Source organism: Rhinichthys klamathensis, unplaced genomic scaffold, assembly GCF_029890125.1.
Source record: "Rhinichthys klamathensis goyatoka isolate OS25496 unplaced genomic scaffold, OSU_Roscu_1.1 h1tg000157l_1, whole genome shotgun sequence".
Lineage (NCBI taxonomy): Eukaryota > Metazoa > Chordata > Actinopteri > Cypriniformes > Leuciscidae > Rhinichthys > Rhinichthys klamathensis.
In genome coordinates, this window is record NW_026606692.1 from 631,988 (window position 1) to 652,500 (window position 20,513).

A 20,513-nucleotide genomic window follows, 5' to 3' on the forward strand; every position below is an offset into this window, starting at 1 on the left:
ACCTAATATCTCAAAGTCTTCAACAACAACCGGGCCGAGGCTCCAGCGTGTGTGTCTCACACCTCAAAACGGGCCAACGGCTTCACAAACCCTCATCTTGAGCGGATGTGGGGGGGATTAGGGGTATGAAATGAAACTAACCGTCATCCATCGTAGGTCTTTAAGAATTTCTGGTGTAGAAATTGTGCTTTTCTCCCTTACGAGATCAGTTATAGTTGTTTTGTCACAACTCGTGTGTCTGTCGATCCTAGCCGAAGCTGTTTTCTCCGACTCTGAGACGGATCCGTCTGAAATGGACTCGTGTTGGTTGAGCTCGAATGCAATAGAGCGATGATTCAGCGGTCATATCGTCGACTTTTTTGTTTTCTTTCAGGTTTTTGTTTAGTTCTCTTCGAAGCCGGTCCCGAGGGCCGGCGGTGATGTTTGGGAGAGGCGGGCATCGGTTTGCTCCTTCTTCGCTGATGATGTCTGTGTCACATGGCTAACAGTGTCTGTCATCGGCTCTCTTAAATCCATGCAATGAAATAAACAACATAGGAAAACCGGGACTCTGGGTTCAGGGCTTCATGAAGGAAATGCACAAGTCTGAAGCCAGTTGGCTTATTGGTGGTCAGTCACATGTCCATGGAACATTTGTATGATATTCAATCTATCCTGGTTCATCATTTTACAACACTTTCAGTATTAAAGCTGCAAGACATGATGAACCCTGCGTCCGTGTTTCATTTGCTCTGTCAATATGCAAAGGAATCCAGTTTGCTTGTTTAAATTCACATTTTAATTGAAGGTAAATGTTTCATTAATCCTACTGAACCAAACATGGACGGTTAGCAGGAGTTTTCTCACTTGAATGCTTGTTTTTAACCAAGATGCAGTTCTTTAAAGCAGGAACTAGAAGCTGTTCACATTGGTCTTTAATGGTTTTACAGCGGTAACTAGAGATATTATAGATTATGGGTGAATAGGAAAAGATAAGTTTGCACCATCAGTCTTATATCAGTGTGTATGTAGTTTTCAAACGTGCATTTAAAACTTGTGCTGCTTTTGTCTTATACTGGGTTTTGACCAAATAAACTCAGTCATTTAGTTGATCAGATAAAAGTTCTATCCAACAGAAATTTGCACAGGATTTTAATTAATGGGATCAAATAAAGATCAATCCTGTTAGATGTTCTTGTCAAAAGTAGTGTTGGAATAATGTCTTTAAGGACTTTCAAGATCTTTTTGTTGTCATACAAGTTTATTGTATTCTGATAGTAGATCACATCTTGTTCTAAACTATTTTGTAATTACAGTATCATTGATTAGGATTTTGACTGATTGAAAGTGTGTCGGTCCTCTGGGAGCCGTGTTGGGAATTTATGCATGTATAGGGAACTAAAATATCTAGTTTATGTTGGGTTCTTTTTGAATAAATCCTAACCCCTTTAATAATTCTTATTACAAAATCTCAGTGTATATTACATAAAATCGGGTTGCACTTTATTTTAATGTGTTTGTTAGTGTAATTATACAAGTACTGAGAAATATTAAGTAATGTACTTATACTATAGGCCAGGGTTAATTTAAGATTAGGTTTGGTTTAGGGTTAGTTGCATGTAAGCATGATTTAGTTATTTTAGTAACTACATGAAACGACACTAAAATAGTGTTCCCTAAAGTAATACATTTTTAGACTAAGTGTTGCTTCCACAGATTGGTGGCGCTGTTACTCATCACAGTACTTTATAAAAGTGTATAAATAGGTTTTTATGTTCCTGAACGATTAATTTGAGTTCTTTTTGATGTCCTACCATTTTTAAAATGTTTTAAAAACGTGTTACGTCACTTCTGAACGTTCTGAAACAAGTAACTTTTTTTTTTTAAATGTCTGACGCTCACGCACGTTCAACTAAATCCTTTAGAAAAAGGTTGTGTTAGCGTTTTGAGAACATTACTAAAGACCGGATAACTTTGAACAAACATAATATTACTGTTTCGGGAAGAACGTTTGTTCTTTACTATAAGAGAACGTTACCAGAACGTTCTAAGAATGATCCCTGTTAGATGGTTTGGTACCATTTTGCTTACATAGCCATTAACCATCCCTTACAAAAAAAACAAAACAAAAAAATACTATGGCAGTTCAATAGTGATGGTATCAGATGATAAGACTACAGTAGTCAACATTTGAAGTGGATCAAAAAAGTGAATCAAAGTTGTCCTAAGACAAAAACGGGTATTGTTCAAAATGCATAACTTTTATGAAAGGTTTTGATCCACTTCAAATATTGACTACTGTATATAAAACCCGCTGCAACAGTGTAAAAGGAGCCCAATTTCGCGGGAAACCCGCGGACTTGGCAACACTGTAACCAGGGTAAGTTTGAGTCGTCCGCCAGGTGTCGCTGTTCCCCTCAGCGCGGTGTGAGGCTGTAGTGCGGGTGTTGGAGGTTGGAGGCGGTGTTTTATTGTATCAGTTCAGTTCGGGATCAGTCGTTCAGTCATGGCGTCCGGGAAGACGGTGGATTTCAGCGCTTCCCACGAATAGCCGCCGATACACCGATTCTTCGCGACTCCAGCCGCTGCTCTGCGTGTTATTTTCGCGGAACATCGTTGAACAACGTAGTTACGCATATATCCAGTCACGAGGAGTATTAATTCAGCAGTAAAGGTAAGATTCTGTGAAATTTTATTGACTCGCTATAAACCGGCAGCGAGCGAATATGAGTTACTATTAATCTTACGATCGCTGGACACCCTGATATATTGAAGCGGTTTCCATGGTTACAAGAATAAATCTCACGAGCCTCCGCTGCTGCCACGCGTCATATCGTACGTTTCTACATCAAAGATTTACTGTAGTGCTCTACTGTACTTTTACGTTTAACAAAAATACTATGGTAATACCATGTTTTGTTGGATCTTTTTAAAAAGTGCTGTGCCGGTACCATGGTATAGTGATTATATCACCACTCTAGATTATTTAAATGGCATTTCAAAGCACTTACAAGAATGCATTGGTCCATGTCCAAAACACAGTAGTGCCCTTTTGTAATTGTGGCATGGTTTTTGAACTTGTATTATCTCAAATACCTTGGTATTATTTGATAGCATCACTATGGTATTACCACAATACCGTTTTGTTAGGGTTACATATTTTCCCCTCAGCCTGTTTTTTTTTTAAACTAATGCAACACAGCATGGGGTTATTAATGTATGGAATGATCATACATATCCCAGAACCAGGTGAAACATCAGTACTTACAGTTTAAAAATAATAATGATTTGCTTTATTTTTATACTATATTCCTAAGAGCTCCAGTGATGTGTTTTAAGTGGGTGTGCAGGTAGTCAGTTGGACATTATGGGATTTCCCTGTCACATGAATTCTTGATGTGGCTAACACACACACACACACACACACACACACACACACACAGTCAATGCAGCTTAACCTACTAACATCTGAACCTCAAGGATTACTCGACTAACCTACATCGGCCGAATGCAAGCACACAACTCAGCACAGATTTTGAAATCCTTTTAGCAAATTGACCATGTTAATTATTATTTATTATTTAATGTTTGAGTGGTGACTTGTACCAAATAAATGTAAATATGGTGGTAGATATGTTGGCGGAAACTAGTTATCTTCAGTGATCTTGATAAGTAAACACATTGACTAGCACATTGTGGTAGTTTAGATGTTCTGAGTGGTTTTTACCAACACTTAGTAGAGTAATAACACACCTCTTCTCATTTGAGGAATCATTCAACAACACACACACACACACACACACACACACACACACACACACACACACACACACACACACACACACACACACACACACACAATGTACTGTGCATTACTTAATACTTAGGGTGCGTCTCAATCAGCTCCCTGAGTCAGTATGTCGTGGTCACTGTTAAGGACCCTCGCTCACTACACATTGGGACACTGATGGTGACATGACAACATCTTCATTGTACAACGAGAGCTCAAACCGGCACTTGTGGGCTGTTTTCTGTGCTGGGAACATCCAGAGCGCCGCCTCTCATTTAGTGCTCGAATACTGAACTGAGTTCTCTTTCACGTCGTCTTGGGCTTGAACGGACAAATGCACTGAAAATGATGTCAAAATATCCTTGCAAACAGAGTGGGTTATGTCTAAAGTGAACGTAAACAGTTTAGAAAGAGAACTCGTGTGTAACAGTATATTGGATCAGTGCATTCGCTTTTAAAGGGACAGCAGCCTAATATTCCGGCTGTGTGTCATTAAGAATAAGAGAGAAAAAAAACACTCACTGATCTTGACTGAATAACTTTTGCAACTTTAATAAGGATTAATCTATTTTATTTGTAACTATGCAGTATTTTACACTTTTTATTTCAATTTCTGAACTTTGTTTAGTTCTATTTATTTCTGCTATTGCTAATTTGCTCTTATTGTATTACTGACTGTATACTTGTCTTTAATAATGTTTGAAATGTATAGAAAAAAGGATTTAACGTTATGCCGACTGTGCCTGATAAAGGTATTTTAAATTACTGTTTTTTTGCTGCTAATGTGCCTGCCCCTGGTTTACAGGAAGAAAATGTTTACTTGATTTTAATTTATTTTTTCTTATAAAGCAAATGTGCCTGTCCTTTATAAAAATGATAGTTTCTTTATTTATGTATTTATGTCTATACTGACCGAGCACTGTGCCTAATTGGTTTTAGACAGGGCATTTTTATTTACTTTTAGTATGAATCGGCCTATCAGCAGCAAAGTTCAATAAAATATGCATTTTTCATTGAAGTACCCCCTTCTTTCTTGTGTTTACTATCATTTTCCACAGAATTAAAGCAATCTCATGCTAAATTTTAGAAAAATGTAATAATTTTTCGATTAGTCAACTAATCGTTTCAATAGTCGGTGACTAGTCGACTATTAAAATAGTCGTTAGTTGCAGCCCTAGTCTTTAATAATGTTTGAAATGTATAGTCTAGTTTATTACTTAGTTGTTCTCTAGGCTGCTGATCTAAACGGTTGACTTTTTTTGTTTTAACCATATTGGAATCGATAAGAATTAGAAATGATAAGCAGAATTAGAATCGAATTATCTAAAATTCAAACAATACCCAACCCTACTAACCGGCAGTGTCATGGCTACTGAACTAGGGAGCTGATTGAGACGCACCCTTAGTTTTAGCATTTGCACTTAGTTTTGTGTTTGTACTTAGCTGATATGATGAGTGCCATACTTATTGTTTAGTGAAGGAGTGTCCTCAAAATGCGTTTTGTAGAGTCTGGGCCAGCGGTGTGTATCCGTGCCGTCAGATGTGTGTGTGTGTTGAGTCTGTCTCAGTGAACCCTCTGTTTCACGTGTCCGCCTCGCTGAACACATCTCTGGGAACTTTCAGGCAAACAAGTTGAAAGGCAGGTTAACTAGTTCAGCGAGCGTGAGTCTGGGAACGAACCCTTCTTCCTAGTTCACTTTTCTGTCTCTGTTCTCTATGAAGGGTGTGTGTGTGTTTGTATAGGATGGAAAAAGAAAGATTTTTGTATGAACGTGTTTAAATAAAGTAACTGTTTGGGAAGGCATAAAATACCTCTTTTTTTTTAACCAGGCATGTCCTTTGAAGTGGGCCTCTCCTTAATCATTCACTCTGTCAGGTTGAGTTTGTAGTCATGCAATGAAATGTGTTGGTTTGCACTTTGGTTTTAATGAGACCTAATTTGCTCCAGATTCAGAAGTACTTCCTGTTTCCTCGTGTTTATCTCTGCGTGTGTGACGATCCTTCTGTGCTTTGCTTGCTTCCTACTTTGTGCTTCCTTTAGAGTACAAGTTTCCAGTCTGTGGCCTTTTTGCAGAGGTTTCCCTTTCACTCGTTGTGTCACTGTCACAAATCACAGCACTGCATCAGGACAGGGTTTAAAACATGCTTAAAACCCACTCAGAATGCCGTAGCAACACCCTAGCAACTACATAGCAATGGGCTTAAACCACTCAGAATGCCTTAGCAACCACATAACATTCCAGAACACACTGGCAACACCCTAGCAACATCCCAGAACACTCTGGCAACACTCTAGCAACATCACAGAACACCCTAGCAACTTCATAGCAATGAGCTTAAACCTCTTAGAATGCCTTAGCAAACACATAACATCCCAGAACACCCTGGCAACACCCTAGCAACATCACAGAACACCCTAGCAACTTCATAGCAATGAGCTTAAACCTCTTAGAATGCCTTAGCAAACACATAACATCCCAGAACACCCTGGCAACACCCTAGCAACATCACAGAACACCCTAGCGACTTCATAGCAATGAGCTTAAACCTCTTAGAATGCCTTAGCAAACACATAACATCCCAGAACACCCTGTCAACACCCTAGCAACATCACAGAACACCCTAGCGACTTCATAGCAATGAGCTTAAACCTCTTAGAATGCCTTAGCAACCACATAACATCCCAGAACACCCTGGCAACATCACAGAACACCCTAGCAACTACATAGCAATGAGCTTAAACCTCTCAGAATGCATTAGCAAACACATAACATCCCAGAACACCCTGTCAACACCCTAGCAACATCACAGAACACCCTAGCAACTTCATAGCAATGAGCTTAAACCTCTTAGAATGCCTTAGCAAACACATAACATCCCAGAACACCCTGGCAACACCCTAGCAACATCACAGAACACCCTAGCAACTACATAGCAATGAGCTTAAACCTCTTAGAATGCCTTAGCAAACACATAACATCCCAGAACACCCTGGCAAAACCCTAGCAACATCACAGAACACCCTAGCTACTTCATAGCAATGAGCTTAAACCTCTTAGAATGCCTTAGCAAACACATAACATCCCAGAACACCCTAGCAACATCACAGAACACCCTAGCGACTTCATAGCAATGAGCTTAAACCTCTTAGAATGCCCTAACAAACACATAACATCCCAGAACACCCTGGCAACACCCTAGCAACATCACAGAACACCCTAGCGACTTCATAGCAATGAGCTTAAACCTCTTAGAATGCCTTAGCAAACACATAACATCCCAGAACACCCTGGCAACACTCTAGCAACATCACAGAACACTCTAGCAACTACATAGCAATGAGCTTAAACCTCTTAGAATGCCTTAGCAAACACATAACATCCCAGAACACCCTAGCAACATCACAGAACACCCTAGCGACTTCATAGCAATGAGCTTAAACCTCTTAGAATGCCCTAACAAACACATAACATCCCAGAACACCCTGGCAACACCCTAGCAACATCACAGAACACCCTAGCGACTTCATAGCAATGAGCTTAAACCTCTTAGAATGCCTTAGCAAACACATAACATCCCAGAACACCCTGGCAACACTCTAGCAACATCACAGAACACTCTAGCAACTACATAGCAATGAGCTTAAACCTCTTAGAATGCCTTAGCAAACACATAACATCCCAGAACACCCTGGCAACACCCTAGCAACATCACAGAACACCCTAGCTACTACATAGCAATGAGCTTAAACCTCTTAGAATGCCTTAGCAACCATATAATATCCCAGAACACCCTAGCAACACCCTAGCAACATCACAGAACACTCTAGCAACTACATAGCAATGAGCTTAAACCTCTTAGAATGCCTTAGCAACCATATAATATCCCAGAACACCCTAGCAACAACTTAGCAATGTGCTTTAACCATTCTTAATGCCTTGGCATCATCATATCAATATCTCAGAATACTCTAGAAACTACATAGCAACATGTTTAAACCAGTCAGAATGCTTTTGTGACTAGCAACTACATAGCAATATGCTTAAAATATCTCAGAATGCCTTAGCAGCTACAGAGCAACACCCTAGCAACTACATAGCAATATGCTTAATGGCACAAAAACTTAGCAACCACTTAGAACACCATAACAGCTGCATAGCAACACCCTGCCGACCACCAAAATGTCCTGGCAGGCGTCCAAACTGCCTAGCAACAATCCTTAATTCAAAACGCAGCCTTTGCAACCTCCTAGCAAACATCTGAAAATCTCACTGTAATTTGTAGTATTGTTTCTCAATCCCCTCGAATAGATTGTGTTTCACTGATTGTACAGCTGATCTGAACACAGTTATTGGAACGTGATCCCTTGTCTTTATGTTTGTACGACCTCCTTTGGGAAAGATTATGTGTTCTGAGACACTAGAAAACATAAGCGAAGTGTGAGAAAGTCATGTTGATTCTTCCTGCAAAAGAAGGTCAACCTGTTGAACCAGTAACAGTGCAGTTCATGCCATGTGCGTTTCAAAACCATAACCCAGATTAGTGCATGGTTAAAGCACAAGCTTTTCCCAACAAAGCTTTTTCCCCTTTATAATTCCTGCACATTTCCAAGATGAGCTGTTAAAGATGGGTGAACTAAAGATAGCACAAGGGAGATTAAATATAATGGCCTTGCATTTGTCATCATGTTTCTGTGAGTGGGTTTTAATAGCTTTCGTTGGAATGGAAATCCAGTTCTTTATACGAGTTTGTCAGTGCCGTTTGTGTTTGGGTTGTTCTAGTGAGGGTTTGCTAACACTAACAGAGCTGCAGACGTTCAGTGGTCAAGGCATAAATTAGGGTTTCGGCAGGTAATGAAACTGCTAGCCGAGGGGCATTAAAGGCCCCAGAGGAGCCGCTTCTCAATTACTCATTCAGTTTAAATGTGTGTAACCAGTAACTTCGGCCCGGGACAGGAAAGAATGGGCCCTTTATTGCAGTGTTTGTGATTGTGGACGGCCCCTGAAGACTTCATGGGAGCCTGTTGGTCTCTATCCCGTTCATCCTCTTCTCCATGCTTCTAGTGTCTATTATTCCTGCTCCATTTCTTTCCTTTCTTTTGCTTTTGTCAGCCATTGTTGGTTGATAACCGCGCCCAGGTGGTCGTGTTACTGGTAAATGAGCAGTAAATAAGGCACTTTTTGAGATTATTGACTGCTAACTACCCCTGTTTGCAGTGTTGTGTACTCGAGACTCGGACTCGGTCTCGAGACCATATTTTATTGGTCTCGGTCTTGTCATCCATTTTGACTCGGAATTGATTCGTACTCGAACATATTAGGACTCGGACTTATTCCCGAGTCCACTCGAGACCCATTCAAAATATGTCATGATTATTACTGTATGTTAATATTTCTTTAAATTGTTGTTTGATTGAAACGGCCAATGATTGCTGACTTTCTTGTGCGCAACTGCGCATGACTTGAGATTAATGATGTGTTCACACCGAACGCGAATACAAAGTCAATGCAAAGAGGCAAATAGGCGCATCATTCGCGCCGGGCGTTACGAATGACGCGAATTGGGCGACGCGTTTGCCGCGAATGTCTTCCGCGCAAGTTGAAAAATTTGAACTCGAGCGAATGTTCGAGCGTCTAACTAGACGCGATAGACGCGTATTTGACGCTCTATTCGCGTTAGGTGTGAACACACCATAATGATGTGTTCACACCGAACGTGAATTTAATTATTTGCGCGAGTAGATTAGGCCTACATACAAAGTCAATGCAAAGACGCGAATAGGCGCATCATTCGCGCCGGGCGTTACGAATGACGCGAATTGGGCGACGCGTTGGCCGCGAATGCCTTCCGCTAAAGTTGAAAATTTTGAAGTCAACCGAATGTTCAAGCGTCTAACTAGACGCGATAGAGGCGTATTTGACGCTCTATTCGCGTTCGGTGTGAACACACCGTAACGTTCGCGGCGCGCAAATGCAGCAGGACCCAGGTCAGATGTGATTGTGGCCTCTAGCTCAACTATGTATTGAAAATGTCTGCCTTATCATCCATAATTCAGTTTGCATATAAGAGCCACACAGAATTCGTGTGCAGTGATGTTATGTGTAAGAGCACTAACTGATTGTAATAATTGTAAGTCATAATTTTAATAAAATTACCTTTACACCGCTATGTGGCCTTTTTACCATTACAGTGTATGATTCCATGGTATTTTTGATTTACTGTTTGAGTATGGTGCCAATTTTATTGTTACCACCAAATATTTTACATATTCTTGAAGATATCTTTAGGTCTGGTTTCAGACCCAACCTTAGGTTATCCACCCTCTCTGGTCTCGACTCGGACTCGAGTGAACTGGTCTCGACTACAACACTGCCTGTTTGGTTGAGTAACAGTAGTTGTTAGTGATTTATCAGATTAATCAGACAATATTTGGCCAATTACAGTATTTGTATAACTAACTTACCATTGTGTGAGGTTAATAATATACTGACTAACTTGTCAGTGGATAATTACTCTTTTTAAATCAATTCTGTGTTCAGAAAGTAAGTTTTGTAAAATAAGTTGTATTTATTATTATTATTACGTTATTTATTTTTTTAATAAACGCATATTTTTATAAAAGTACATTTTGTAAAATAAGTTTTTAAATATTTTTTTTTGTTTGATTTATTTAGTATTAATCTGAATAATAAATAAATAAACATGTTTTTTATTTATATTTATAATGATGTAGCTATTTACTTATTTAGATAAATAAATATCTATTAGTTTTAGTTAACTGAGTAAAAGTAATTTTTTATTAGTTTTAAGTAAATTGTGTAAAGTTATTTTTTATATTTTATACGATTTTATGTTAGTTATGTAACGTTATAATATTAACCCTAAATTTTTTAAATATTAGACGCATAATCTCCTTTCATCATCTATATCACTCTCCTTTCTGTCAAACAAAATGTCAAACTGCAGATGGAAATCAATATTAAAATGGCATTTTCGTCACAGGAAGTGTTTGTTACAGTGAACAACATCTCACACTCCCTCGTTCCCTTGATGAATAAAGCCTTGTGGACGTCTGATAAGCTCTATTGATCATCTCTCTCCTCATCCACTGGATGTACTGTGTTCAGTGTCATGATAGCGCAGGATACACTCAGATGTGTGTGTGTTGAGGAGCTTCCAGTGCTGTCGGGGGGTTTCTGACTGTGTGTGTGTGTGTGTGATGCTTGTTAACCTGTCGTGACTCGTCTCTAGCTCACATCTGAGCACAGAATCAGATTTCAGCGTCTGGATCTGAGATTCAATCAGTGCTGGAATGTGTTTGTTCATTACTGCTCCTGTTAGTGTTCGTGAACAAACCACTGAGTATTGAAGTTTAGTCCTCTTTGCGTCGCCCTGTCCATATTTTTCTTTTTATAGTGGGTTAGTTACACTGTTTTATTAAAAACTAAAAAATATATATATTTTTTTTTTATTACAAGTGAATTCAATGTGTTACTTGTTATTTCTTTGTAATTATTTGTGAAATTTACTTTATAATAATTTATAAGAGAGTATTGTTTCCACCATTACACCATTTTTCCAGCTGCACGATATTCAGGATAAACTGAGAATCACAATTTAAAATAGAGATCACGATTCTCCCACGATTCTGAGTAGGCAAAATAATGTAATTTACTAGAGGTTCTGACAAAATATTAATTGCTGCAGTCTATTTAAAATATATTTATTTAATTTGGATCATTTTTTTCTTTTTAAAATGTATTGACTTGTTTCATTAGTGGATGAATCAGTGTTTTTGAACGAATCTCTTGAATAAATGATTCAATGACTCATTAATAAAGACTTGTTTCATTGCTGGATGAATCAGTATTTTGCACAAATCTCTTGAATGATTCAATGACTCACTCATAAAGACTTCGCTTGTTTCATTACTGGATGAAATCAGTGTTTTGAACGAATCTCTTGAATAAATGATTCAATGACTCATAAAGACTTCACTTGTTTCATTACTGGATGAATCAGTGTTTTGCACATATCTCTTGAATGATTCAATGACTCACTCATAAAGACTTCACTTGTTTCATTACTGGATGAATCAGTGTTTTGAACGAATCTCTTGAATAAATGATTCAATGACTCATTAATAAAGACTTGTTTCATTGCTGGATGAATCAGTATTTTGCACAAATCTCTTGAATGATTCAATGACTCACTCATAAAGACTTCGCTTGTTTCATTACTGGATGAAATCAGTGTTTTGAACGAATCTCTTAAATAAATGATTCAATGACTCATAAAGACTTCACTTGTTTCATTACTGGATGAATCAGTGTTTTGCACATATCTCTTGAATGATTCAATGACTCACTCATAAAGACTTCACTTGTTTCATTACTGGATGAATCAGTGTTTTGAACGAATCTCTTGAATAAATGATTCAATGACTCATTAATAAAGACTTTTTTCATTGCTGGATGAATCAGTATTTTGCACAAATCTCTTGAATGATTCAATGAACACATATTTAACCGTCACTTGTCGCCACCTACTGGTGTAATGATGTAATTGATACAATGTTTATTTGAAGGGTCAAGTTACTTTTAAATGGTGATTTACTTAATTTTGATCACTACCATCAGTGTTTATATCTGAACTTGAACTTTTATGTTTAATAAACTTTTACTGTAAACCTTTATATATTTAATGTTCGCTGTGATCATATTTGTCAAAGGTTTAACAGACATAAACGAACGGTTGTCATTTAGGAATGAGATGGTGTGTGTGTTTGAATCCAGATCCGTGTCTTTTGCATGCTCTTTGAATCACGATCCTTTGCTTTGTCATGTATCAGTGCCGTTCTTCACTTGTCATGTTTGTTTCCCGTATGTAAATCCCCTGTGTCGAGTGAACACAGGAATACGCTACTACTGTACGTGTTCGCTTGTGCTGTTCTTCTGACGTCTGTGTAGAATAATTGAAAGTGTCGTATCTGTGAAAAAACCTTTCCATTGTCAGGAGAAGCTGTTTAGTGCCACACGCGGATCAATGTTCTCTCATCTCTGTTTGACACACACACACACACACACACACACACACACACACACACACACACACACACACACACACACACACACACACACACACATCTGTCGTCAGCCTCAATGCTGCAGTTTGGCCCATTTTCCATCTGTGATTCTTGGAGTAACTTCTTCTTTTTTCACTTATTTCTAAGTGATTTTTAGAAATAAATAAAATTTGATATTCATGACACAGTTAAATACAATCATGAATGTAATAGTTGATCTGTAAGTATTCTATAACAAGTTGCAAAATATAAACACCTACACCACAAATACTAGATATTTTGTTTTTTAACAACTACAGCATGTCATCTATGGACATTTGTTCAATTTTTTTGCAAGAAATTAGTCAAAAATGCCTTGAAGTTATACGTGTGTGTGTGTGCGTGCCGTGCGTATGTCATACACTCATCACAATGTTATCTTCTCATTTATTATCATAGTTTATAGTCATTTTTGCATTCAGAAAACAACTCCACAACACCAGTGTCAGAACATTTGCCAAATTGCCAAGATGGAGAGACTATAAATCTTCAGTTCATGAGTACTGACCACAGAAATGCTCTATTAAAAATGTTTCGAATAAGCGTTTTAATGAAGCTCTGGATGGGTTCCTGATCGAGGAGGCAGCGCTCTGATTACTGGACTTATTTTGTGGCGTTTACTTTAATTCTGCTGAGTTCTGTATAATTTAGACCCTTCAAATGTACTCGTTCACAGTTATGCATTTCTCCTTCACTGAATTCCTCTAAAAGGCTTTGAATATTTCAGAGGATATCCGTAAGAGGGTTTAGATGTAAGTGGACAAATTTGCATTTCATGAAGTTCTTAGTTCCTTAGAAAGATGGGTTAGCATGAGGACAGAACTAGTAAAAAGCTGTTTTTAGGACCTTAGTTGAAAGAATTTAGCATCTTTAATGAAAATTTCAGGTGCTTCAATACATATCTTCCCATTTCGCTGGTTAAATTGGTGTTCTATTGAAGCGCACAAGCTTATAATCCAGCATGTTGGAGTCTCAGTGCGCGATCTGGTTGTTTAGGGCTAGAAATCCCTGGATTTAATGCCTCTAAACCCTTCCTAATGATTTCCTAAACCCATAAACTCAGTGTTTTTCAGTGGTGAGAGACGACGGTGGGCCTATTGTTTGAATTTAAGCCGTCACAACAGTAATAAGGATTTGTCGGGTTTGAATGAATCCACGTGTTTCCTATGGGATGTTCCCACTGGAATCGGTGTCCTTTTCATTGTATTTATATGTCCATAATGTGAAATATTGAACTTGCATTCTGTTACAAAATAGAAATTCATCATTATTGCATTACTGTAGCGAACATAAGTGTTTTTTTTTGTCATGCAAGTGTAATATAGTGCAATCACAAACATTTACATCCGGACGGAATTTGTCGAAAAACTGTAATGTGCTCCATTTATTTATTTTGACAAAAGTTGAACAAGATTCAGGGATCTTAACCACAAAGTAGGTCTGTGAAACAAAATGTTTTTTTATTTAAATGCATTTTTTTTATTGCATTGTTGAATTGCATTTACCTTTGCCTTTACAAATATGCCCGACCTGTTTCCGTCAGGTTCATTTGTAAGGTTCAGTTCTTTACCAGTGGTGGTTGAGCGGGTTATAACTAACAGCTGTGTTTATGTGGATGACTAGCAGCCAAACAGAACGAGAGTTAACGCCAAGACTTGCGTGAGTAATTGCCATAGCAGCACAAGTAGTTTACACTTACAGCAGAAATCTACATTTCAGGAATCATAAATCATCCTTGGTATTTTCCAGGGCAGCACGAGGTTGAAATTCCAGCTATAAAAAAAGGAAAGCTATGTGTGATCACCAAACCGTGGTGCAGAGTCTGTGTTTATCCCCTATGGAGCGTTTTGGCCCTCATTTAAGTGCTGAAATGTTCTCTGTTGTCAGGTGGGTTTGCAGCAGGATGGTGGAGCCAGAGGAGCGGCCCTCGGGGGCGGGGCAGAGGCTTGGGGCCCCTGAGAGCCTGGGCATCAGCACACTGGAGCCGGGCCAGCGCCCCCCCACCATGCCTCCGGGCAGACAGATCTCCATCCGGGTCCAGATGCTGGACGACACTCAGGAAGTCTTTGAGGTCTCGGTAAGCCACTGTTTGCTTTCTACTTTATTGCATTTTATTGCATATTATTGCATTTTGCTTCGGTCTGTTGTATTGCATTGTAATTTGTTTCATGTTATTGCATTGCGTTTTATTGCACTTATTTATTTTACATTAAAGCATTTTATTTTCATGCATATCTATTTGCTTTGTTTTTACATTGCATTTTGCTTTATTTTATTCTATTGCATTGCACTTTATTTTATTTTACTGCACTGACTGATATTTACCTTGTTGCATTTTTCTTTAATTTATTAATTTAATTAATTTAATTTATTTTATTTATTTATTTATTTTAAACATATTTTTTATTTTATTTTATTTTTTTATTATACATTGCATTACATTGCGTTTTATAAAAATTTTTTTTTTTTTGATTCCAAGGCAATAACAGGACAGCAGTGGACAATGCATGTAATGAGGTCATGCAACAGTGTAGCATACTATTGTTTGAATTGCCTATTGCGTAATGCATACCAATTCATATTATTTAAAATAAATAGTAGGCAGTAAGCTAATTTTCCATTTTTGAACACAGCACAGGTTTAACTGCGTGGAAAAACCCCTGCGTCTCATAAGTGTTTTGATGTGTTGTGTATCCCAGCAGGCCAGCAAGTACACACTAAAGCGTCTGCTGCTTTCCTCCTCTAGTTTAGACTCTTTTGTGTTCACTTGCCCTCCCGTTTCGTCACTTAAGCTCCCCTGGGAATGGTAATGATGTTGAAAAGCTCAGTCTTGTTCACTAATGAGAAAATGCCCTCATTGATCGCTACCAAGGGAGCCGTAAGCTCCTCAGGCATGTTGGGTTGGAGAAAAGAGATTCATCAGAATTCCTGACTGAGATCTCGACAGGAAAATATTAACTTGAGATGAAGTAAAAGCAGCGAACAAACTATTCTTTGTCAGGTTTGTGATGTGTGTGTGTGTGTGTGTTGGATACACACCCTGTGCTCCGCTGATGCCCCGAGGGCCGGTTGTTGACGGCAGTTCTAATAGTGAGATAAGGCCTATAAAAGCGCGTGCTGTGTTTTGTGTGCGTCTGTGTTGAGAAACGCCTCGAGCTGCTTCAGTGAACACTGTCAGTCTCGCTTACATTGATTCTCGGTGTCCTGAGGCGATGGAGATCAGTCTCCATCCAGACGTGACACCAGATCACCTGCAGCTTTTGTTGCTTTAGTCTGGTTTACCTGGCTTAATGCTTCAGCTCGGTGTGCGATCTTAATTTATTTATTTCCATTAATTGCTGATTAGTATCTCTAATTCATGATTTGAAAGCAGAATTTGTGATTTTGAGATCTGCATCAGTCAATAAACCTCATATAACCTTGTCCATTTAAGTGTTATAACCTAAAAAATGTGTCAGTTACAGTCTTAAACCTCCCCAAACATCTAGGAAAGACGTCAAGAACGCTCTAGCATCAAATAAATATAGTTCAGTATGTGTCTAATATTATAATGGCCATTGAAAACCCGTTTGATTGGGTCGCTCTCGGGTGTTCAGACTGAGCCGTAGTGAAGCCACTGCACTTCTCCAGATCTCTAAAGTCAATTTGACAGTCTGAGACACACACACCTCACACACACACACCTCACACACACACCTGCTACACTGCACACCCTCTTTGGGCAAGAATTAATAATGAAATGGATAAAAAATGGATGAAAGACTTTATCTGGTCCCCAAAGGCCAGAGGTATAAAATCATAAATATGTATCATACGCTTGTGACTTTGACTGTGTGTGTGTGTGTGTGTGTGTGTGTGTGTGTGTGTGTGTGTGTGTGATGGAGAGTTTTGTATTTCATACACGTTGAGGTCGCTTTTTATGGAGAATATATTAAAGCTGCAGTAGGGAGTTTTGAGAAAACGTTGACTTAGCCTGAAAATTTGAACAAGCACAACTTCCAGGTCCCGACCCCCTTCCTCTCTGCTGCGCTACAGCCCTCCCTCCACAGCTCGTCCTCCACAGCTCCTCCCCCACAGCTCCTCCCTCCACAGCTCGTCCTCCACAGCGGAGCCCGTCGTGAATGCGAAGGCTAGTAAACAGAGCCATCGATAACAGCGGATAAAAAGTTATATGGAACATTCACTAATAGGGACTAAACGTCAATAATATGCTTTACATTGACTATGGCCTGCCCATACTTTGACTACAAACTTGCTCCTCTAATCATTATGTATTTTCCAATAGCCTACATGTAACTTTATAACGTTGCACTCTTTCTATAAGTTATAAATAGCTAGAAAGATAACGTTAATATAACGGTAACTAACATTACAGTATGCAAGTAATTATTCTAGCGATATATAATGGTAGATAAGGTGTGCTAGTACATTATTTCAGCAACATGACAAGCCAGTGAATTAGCAGGTTTCAATTGTTGCTTGCAGAGTGCGTGACATTTCATCTACATGTTATGCGGCTAGAGCTTTGACACCGAGTCAATGGGCTCTGTGTAATTCTTTCTTTTTCGCTTGTTTATCGTCATCGGTCTTTTTCCTTTTACCTCTTTGTTTTATGAGCAGGTGTCACTCGAGAATTGGCCGTTTAGGTTGTTTCTCCGTCATAAGCACAGCTGCAGCTCACCGGCAATCTTGAGTTTGAACGACGGCTCGCGCTGTGCAAGAGAGGGGTGTGATCAGCGCGGACACGAGCGTGATTGACACTGCTAAGACATTCCTCCTGGCTCTGATTGGTTGTTTCTGACCGGGAGCGTGTATTTCTTGCAAATGGCAATAGGACCACTGGGAGGAGCCAGAGGAGCTTGATTTTTACACAGATTATCTGTCTCATATTCTACTGTCAGGACATAATGACAGTTTTAGCAAATACATGTTTTCAAAAGTTACCTACAGCAGCTTTAAAGTATTTTTAAGTTAACATGAAACATGAAAACAACCCGTCGTACTTTTGTAGTGTCACACATGTGTGAGTGAATCCAGATGTTAACTGAGAAAAAAAACTTTTTATATTATTACAGACATTTATTATATTAATGTTACACACACACACACACACACACACACACACACACACACACACACACACACACACACACACACACTGTATACCTATCATTTTATATTTATATAAGGCTGCATCACCTACAACAATAGCCTAAAACCAAAAAAACATTTAAGATTTATGTATTTTAATTGCATGTAATGTTTTTGTTGTAACAAATACTTATGAAATTAATGTGATGCATATGTTTCAGTCATACATAAATAAAAGAAGTCAAGTAAGAATGAGATTTATGTAATATAACTAATAAACAGAATGTTTTTTTGATGCACAATAACCTGGTTCACACAGTATATTTATCAGCAATAAATCCTATTTTTTTCAATCATACATGCTTAACTAATCGAATCTTGCTTGTTCCAATCAGCCACATTCTTCACACTGGTTAGATTTAACAGGTTTATGCTGATTTGAATCCATTTGACTAAAATCTTGTTGAAAATCTGATTATTTAAAGTCCCACTCCGATCATATTTTGAGCTATTTGTAAACATTCCCAGTGGTCTTTAAATTATGATTATGCCATTTTTAGCCAAACTCACAAAACCTGTGCCGTTTTCTGGGACTTCGCTTCAGCAGAGCGGCAGTAGCTCATTAGCAATTCGCCTCTGCGTTGTGGGCGGAGCCGTTGGCACGGAGATGACCCTCCCCCTGCCCGTTGCTGAGAGCTCTGTCTCTCCCGCTAGCTTACACCCCCAACCTGTCATTACCGGTGCAACAAAAATTGAGAGCAATATTGGAGCTATCCAGCCGTACAGTGCGTTTTCGTTTTAAAACGCATAACTTTTGCAACGATTATTTATGCGCTCCTGCCGTCCACATTACTGACCCTCGGCCTCGAAAACGGAGACTGACCCCTTCAGTCGAGTCCGATGCAAGACACGCAAGTGACGCAACCCATAGCAACGAGTCATGGCAACGACAGCTCAAACCGACAGAAACATACAAGTAAACGTGAATTTTGTCACATTGTCATGTTAATTATAATCAAATGCATTTTGTTTTATTGAAAACAATATTATCATTGATATTTGTTTGAGAGGGGCACTTTCGATTAATTTTAACAAGCTTGTGGCCCCGCCCAGTGGAGTTACTACGTCACAACTCCAGTCTATTTTAAACGGCATTTTAGCGTCTGCTACTGATTCACAGCCATTTGAATGTAGAAATACTCAGAAATACAACTTTGAGCTTATTTTTCTCAAGATATGTCCTCTAACATAAGAAAAATGCCACAAGAACATGTTAACACCTAGAAAAACATTATTTTCATCGGAGTGGGTCTTTAAATAAAACCAAAAATATTGTTTTTGGGTGTGTGAAATTGCTCTGATGTGATGCTGGAGTGACCCGAGCTCAGAAACAGGAGCAAAGCGAGCTCCCGCAGTCACTGAGACGAGTCGGCCTGATGCTCGCAGTTTGATCTGTGCTGGGGGATTGTTGTTAGCAGGACTGGAGCATGCTGGGATTGAAAAGGGCTGATTTCCTGTGGGACCCAGAGCTTCTCTGAGGGCTTGAACTGAGAATGCATGTCTGATTTCATACTGGTCTCGACTAGATTAGCCAGTGCTGACTGGTTTTGTTTTATAAAGTTTCACCAAAGTTACATCGTTGAGATCTACATAATACATACACACAGTTTGAGGTTGGGAGAGTTTGAAAGAGTCTCTTCTGCTCACCAAGACTGCATTTATTTGATCAAAAATACAGTAAAAATGTGAAATATTATTACAATTTAAAATAACTGTTTTCTATATGAATATATAGTAAAGTGTAATTTATATCCTGTGATCAAAGCTGAATTTTCCGCATCATTACTCCAGTCTTCAGTGTCACATGATCCTTCAGAAATCACTCTAATATGATGATTCGATGCTCAAGAAACATTTATGATTATTATCAATGTTGTAAACTGTTCTGCTGCTTCATATTTTTGTGGAAACCGTGATTTCCACGTATTCTTTGAGTAATAGAAATTTCAATATAACATTATGTCTTTACTTTCACTTTTTGATCAAATTAATTTGATCATCCTGGCTGAATAAAAGTCTTATTCTGGAGTCGTGAGTTTAATGTAACGCGTGGTCGTCGAGCGAACGCTTGTCATCATCATATTGCCCTGTTGCAGCGCTCAGGATATCCCGTTTGATGGGATCTCAGTAAGGAAATCCCTATAGTCTCGGCACAGTTCCTGTTTCCCAGTTCACATCAGATCACAGAATTCACATGTTGTCAACTGGTTTTGATATTAGATTTGTATCAAACCTTTTCATGAATCAATCGAATTTTGGGGTATTTTTGAGTATTTTGGGACATGCTGCTATTTTAGTATCGGATCGGCCCTGTTTTTTTATTCAGTATCTCTGAAGTTTCAACATGGTATATAAAATGATAAGTGTTAAAAAGTGTCCCCAGGCTATTTTCATCTACATAATAATTCTGCGTGGATAATATTTTAAGCCATACGGTTATGGAATTGCTCTATTTTTGTGTTAGTCTGC

The 20,513-nt window shown here is 38.7% G+C and overlaps 1 protein-coding gene across 3 annotated transcripts in view; it reads left to right on the top strand.

Annotated features, from left to right (window-relative positions):
- The first annotated feature begins 2,448 nt into the window (after nt 1-2,448).
- Nucleotides 2,449-20,513, top strand: part of farp1 (FERM, RhoGEF (ARHGEF) and pleckstrin domain protein 1 (chondrocyte-derived)) — a 100,437-nt gene continuing 82,372 nt past the window's right edge. For all 3 annotated transcript variants that reach the window (XM_056258633.1, XM_056258635.1, XM_056258634.1), the window contains exons 1-2: nt 2,449-2,653; nt 14,781-14,970. In XM_056258633.1, coding sequence (XP_056114608.1) covers nt 14,797-14,970 — 174 coding nt within the window. In that variant the 5' untranslated portion in view covers nt 2,449-2,653; nt 14,781-14,796. The remainder of the gene's footprint in view (nt 2,654-14,780; nt 14,971-20,513) is intronic.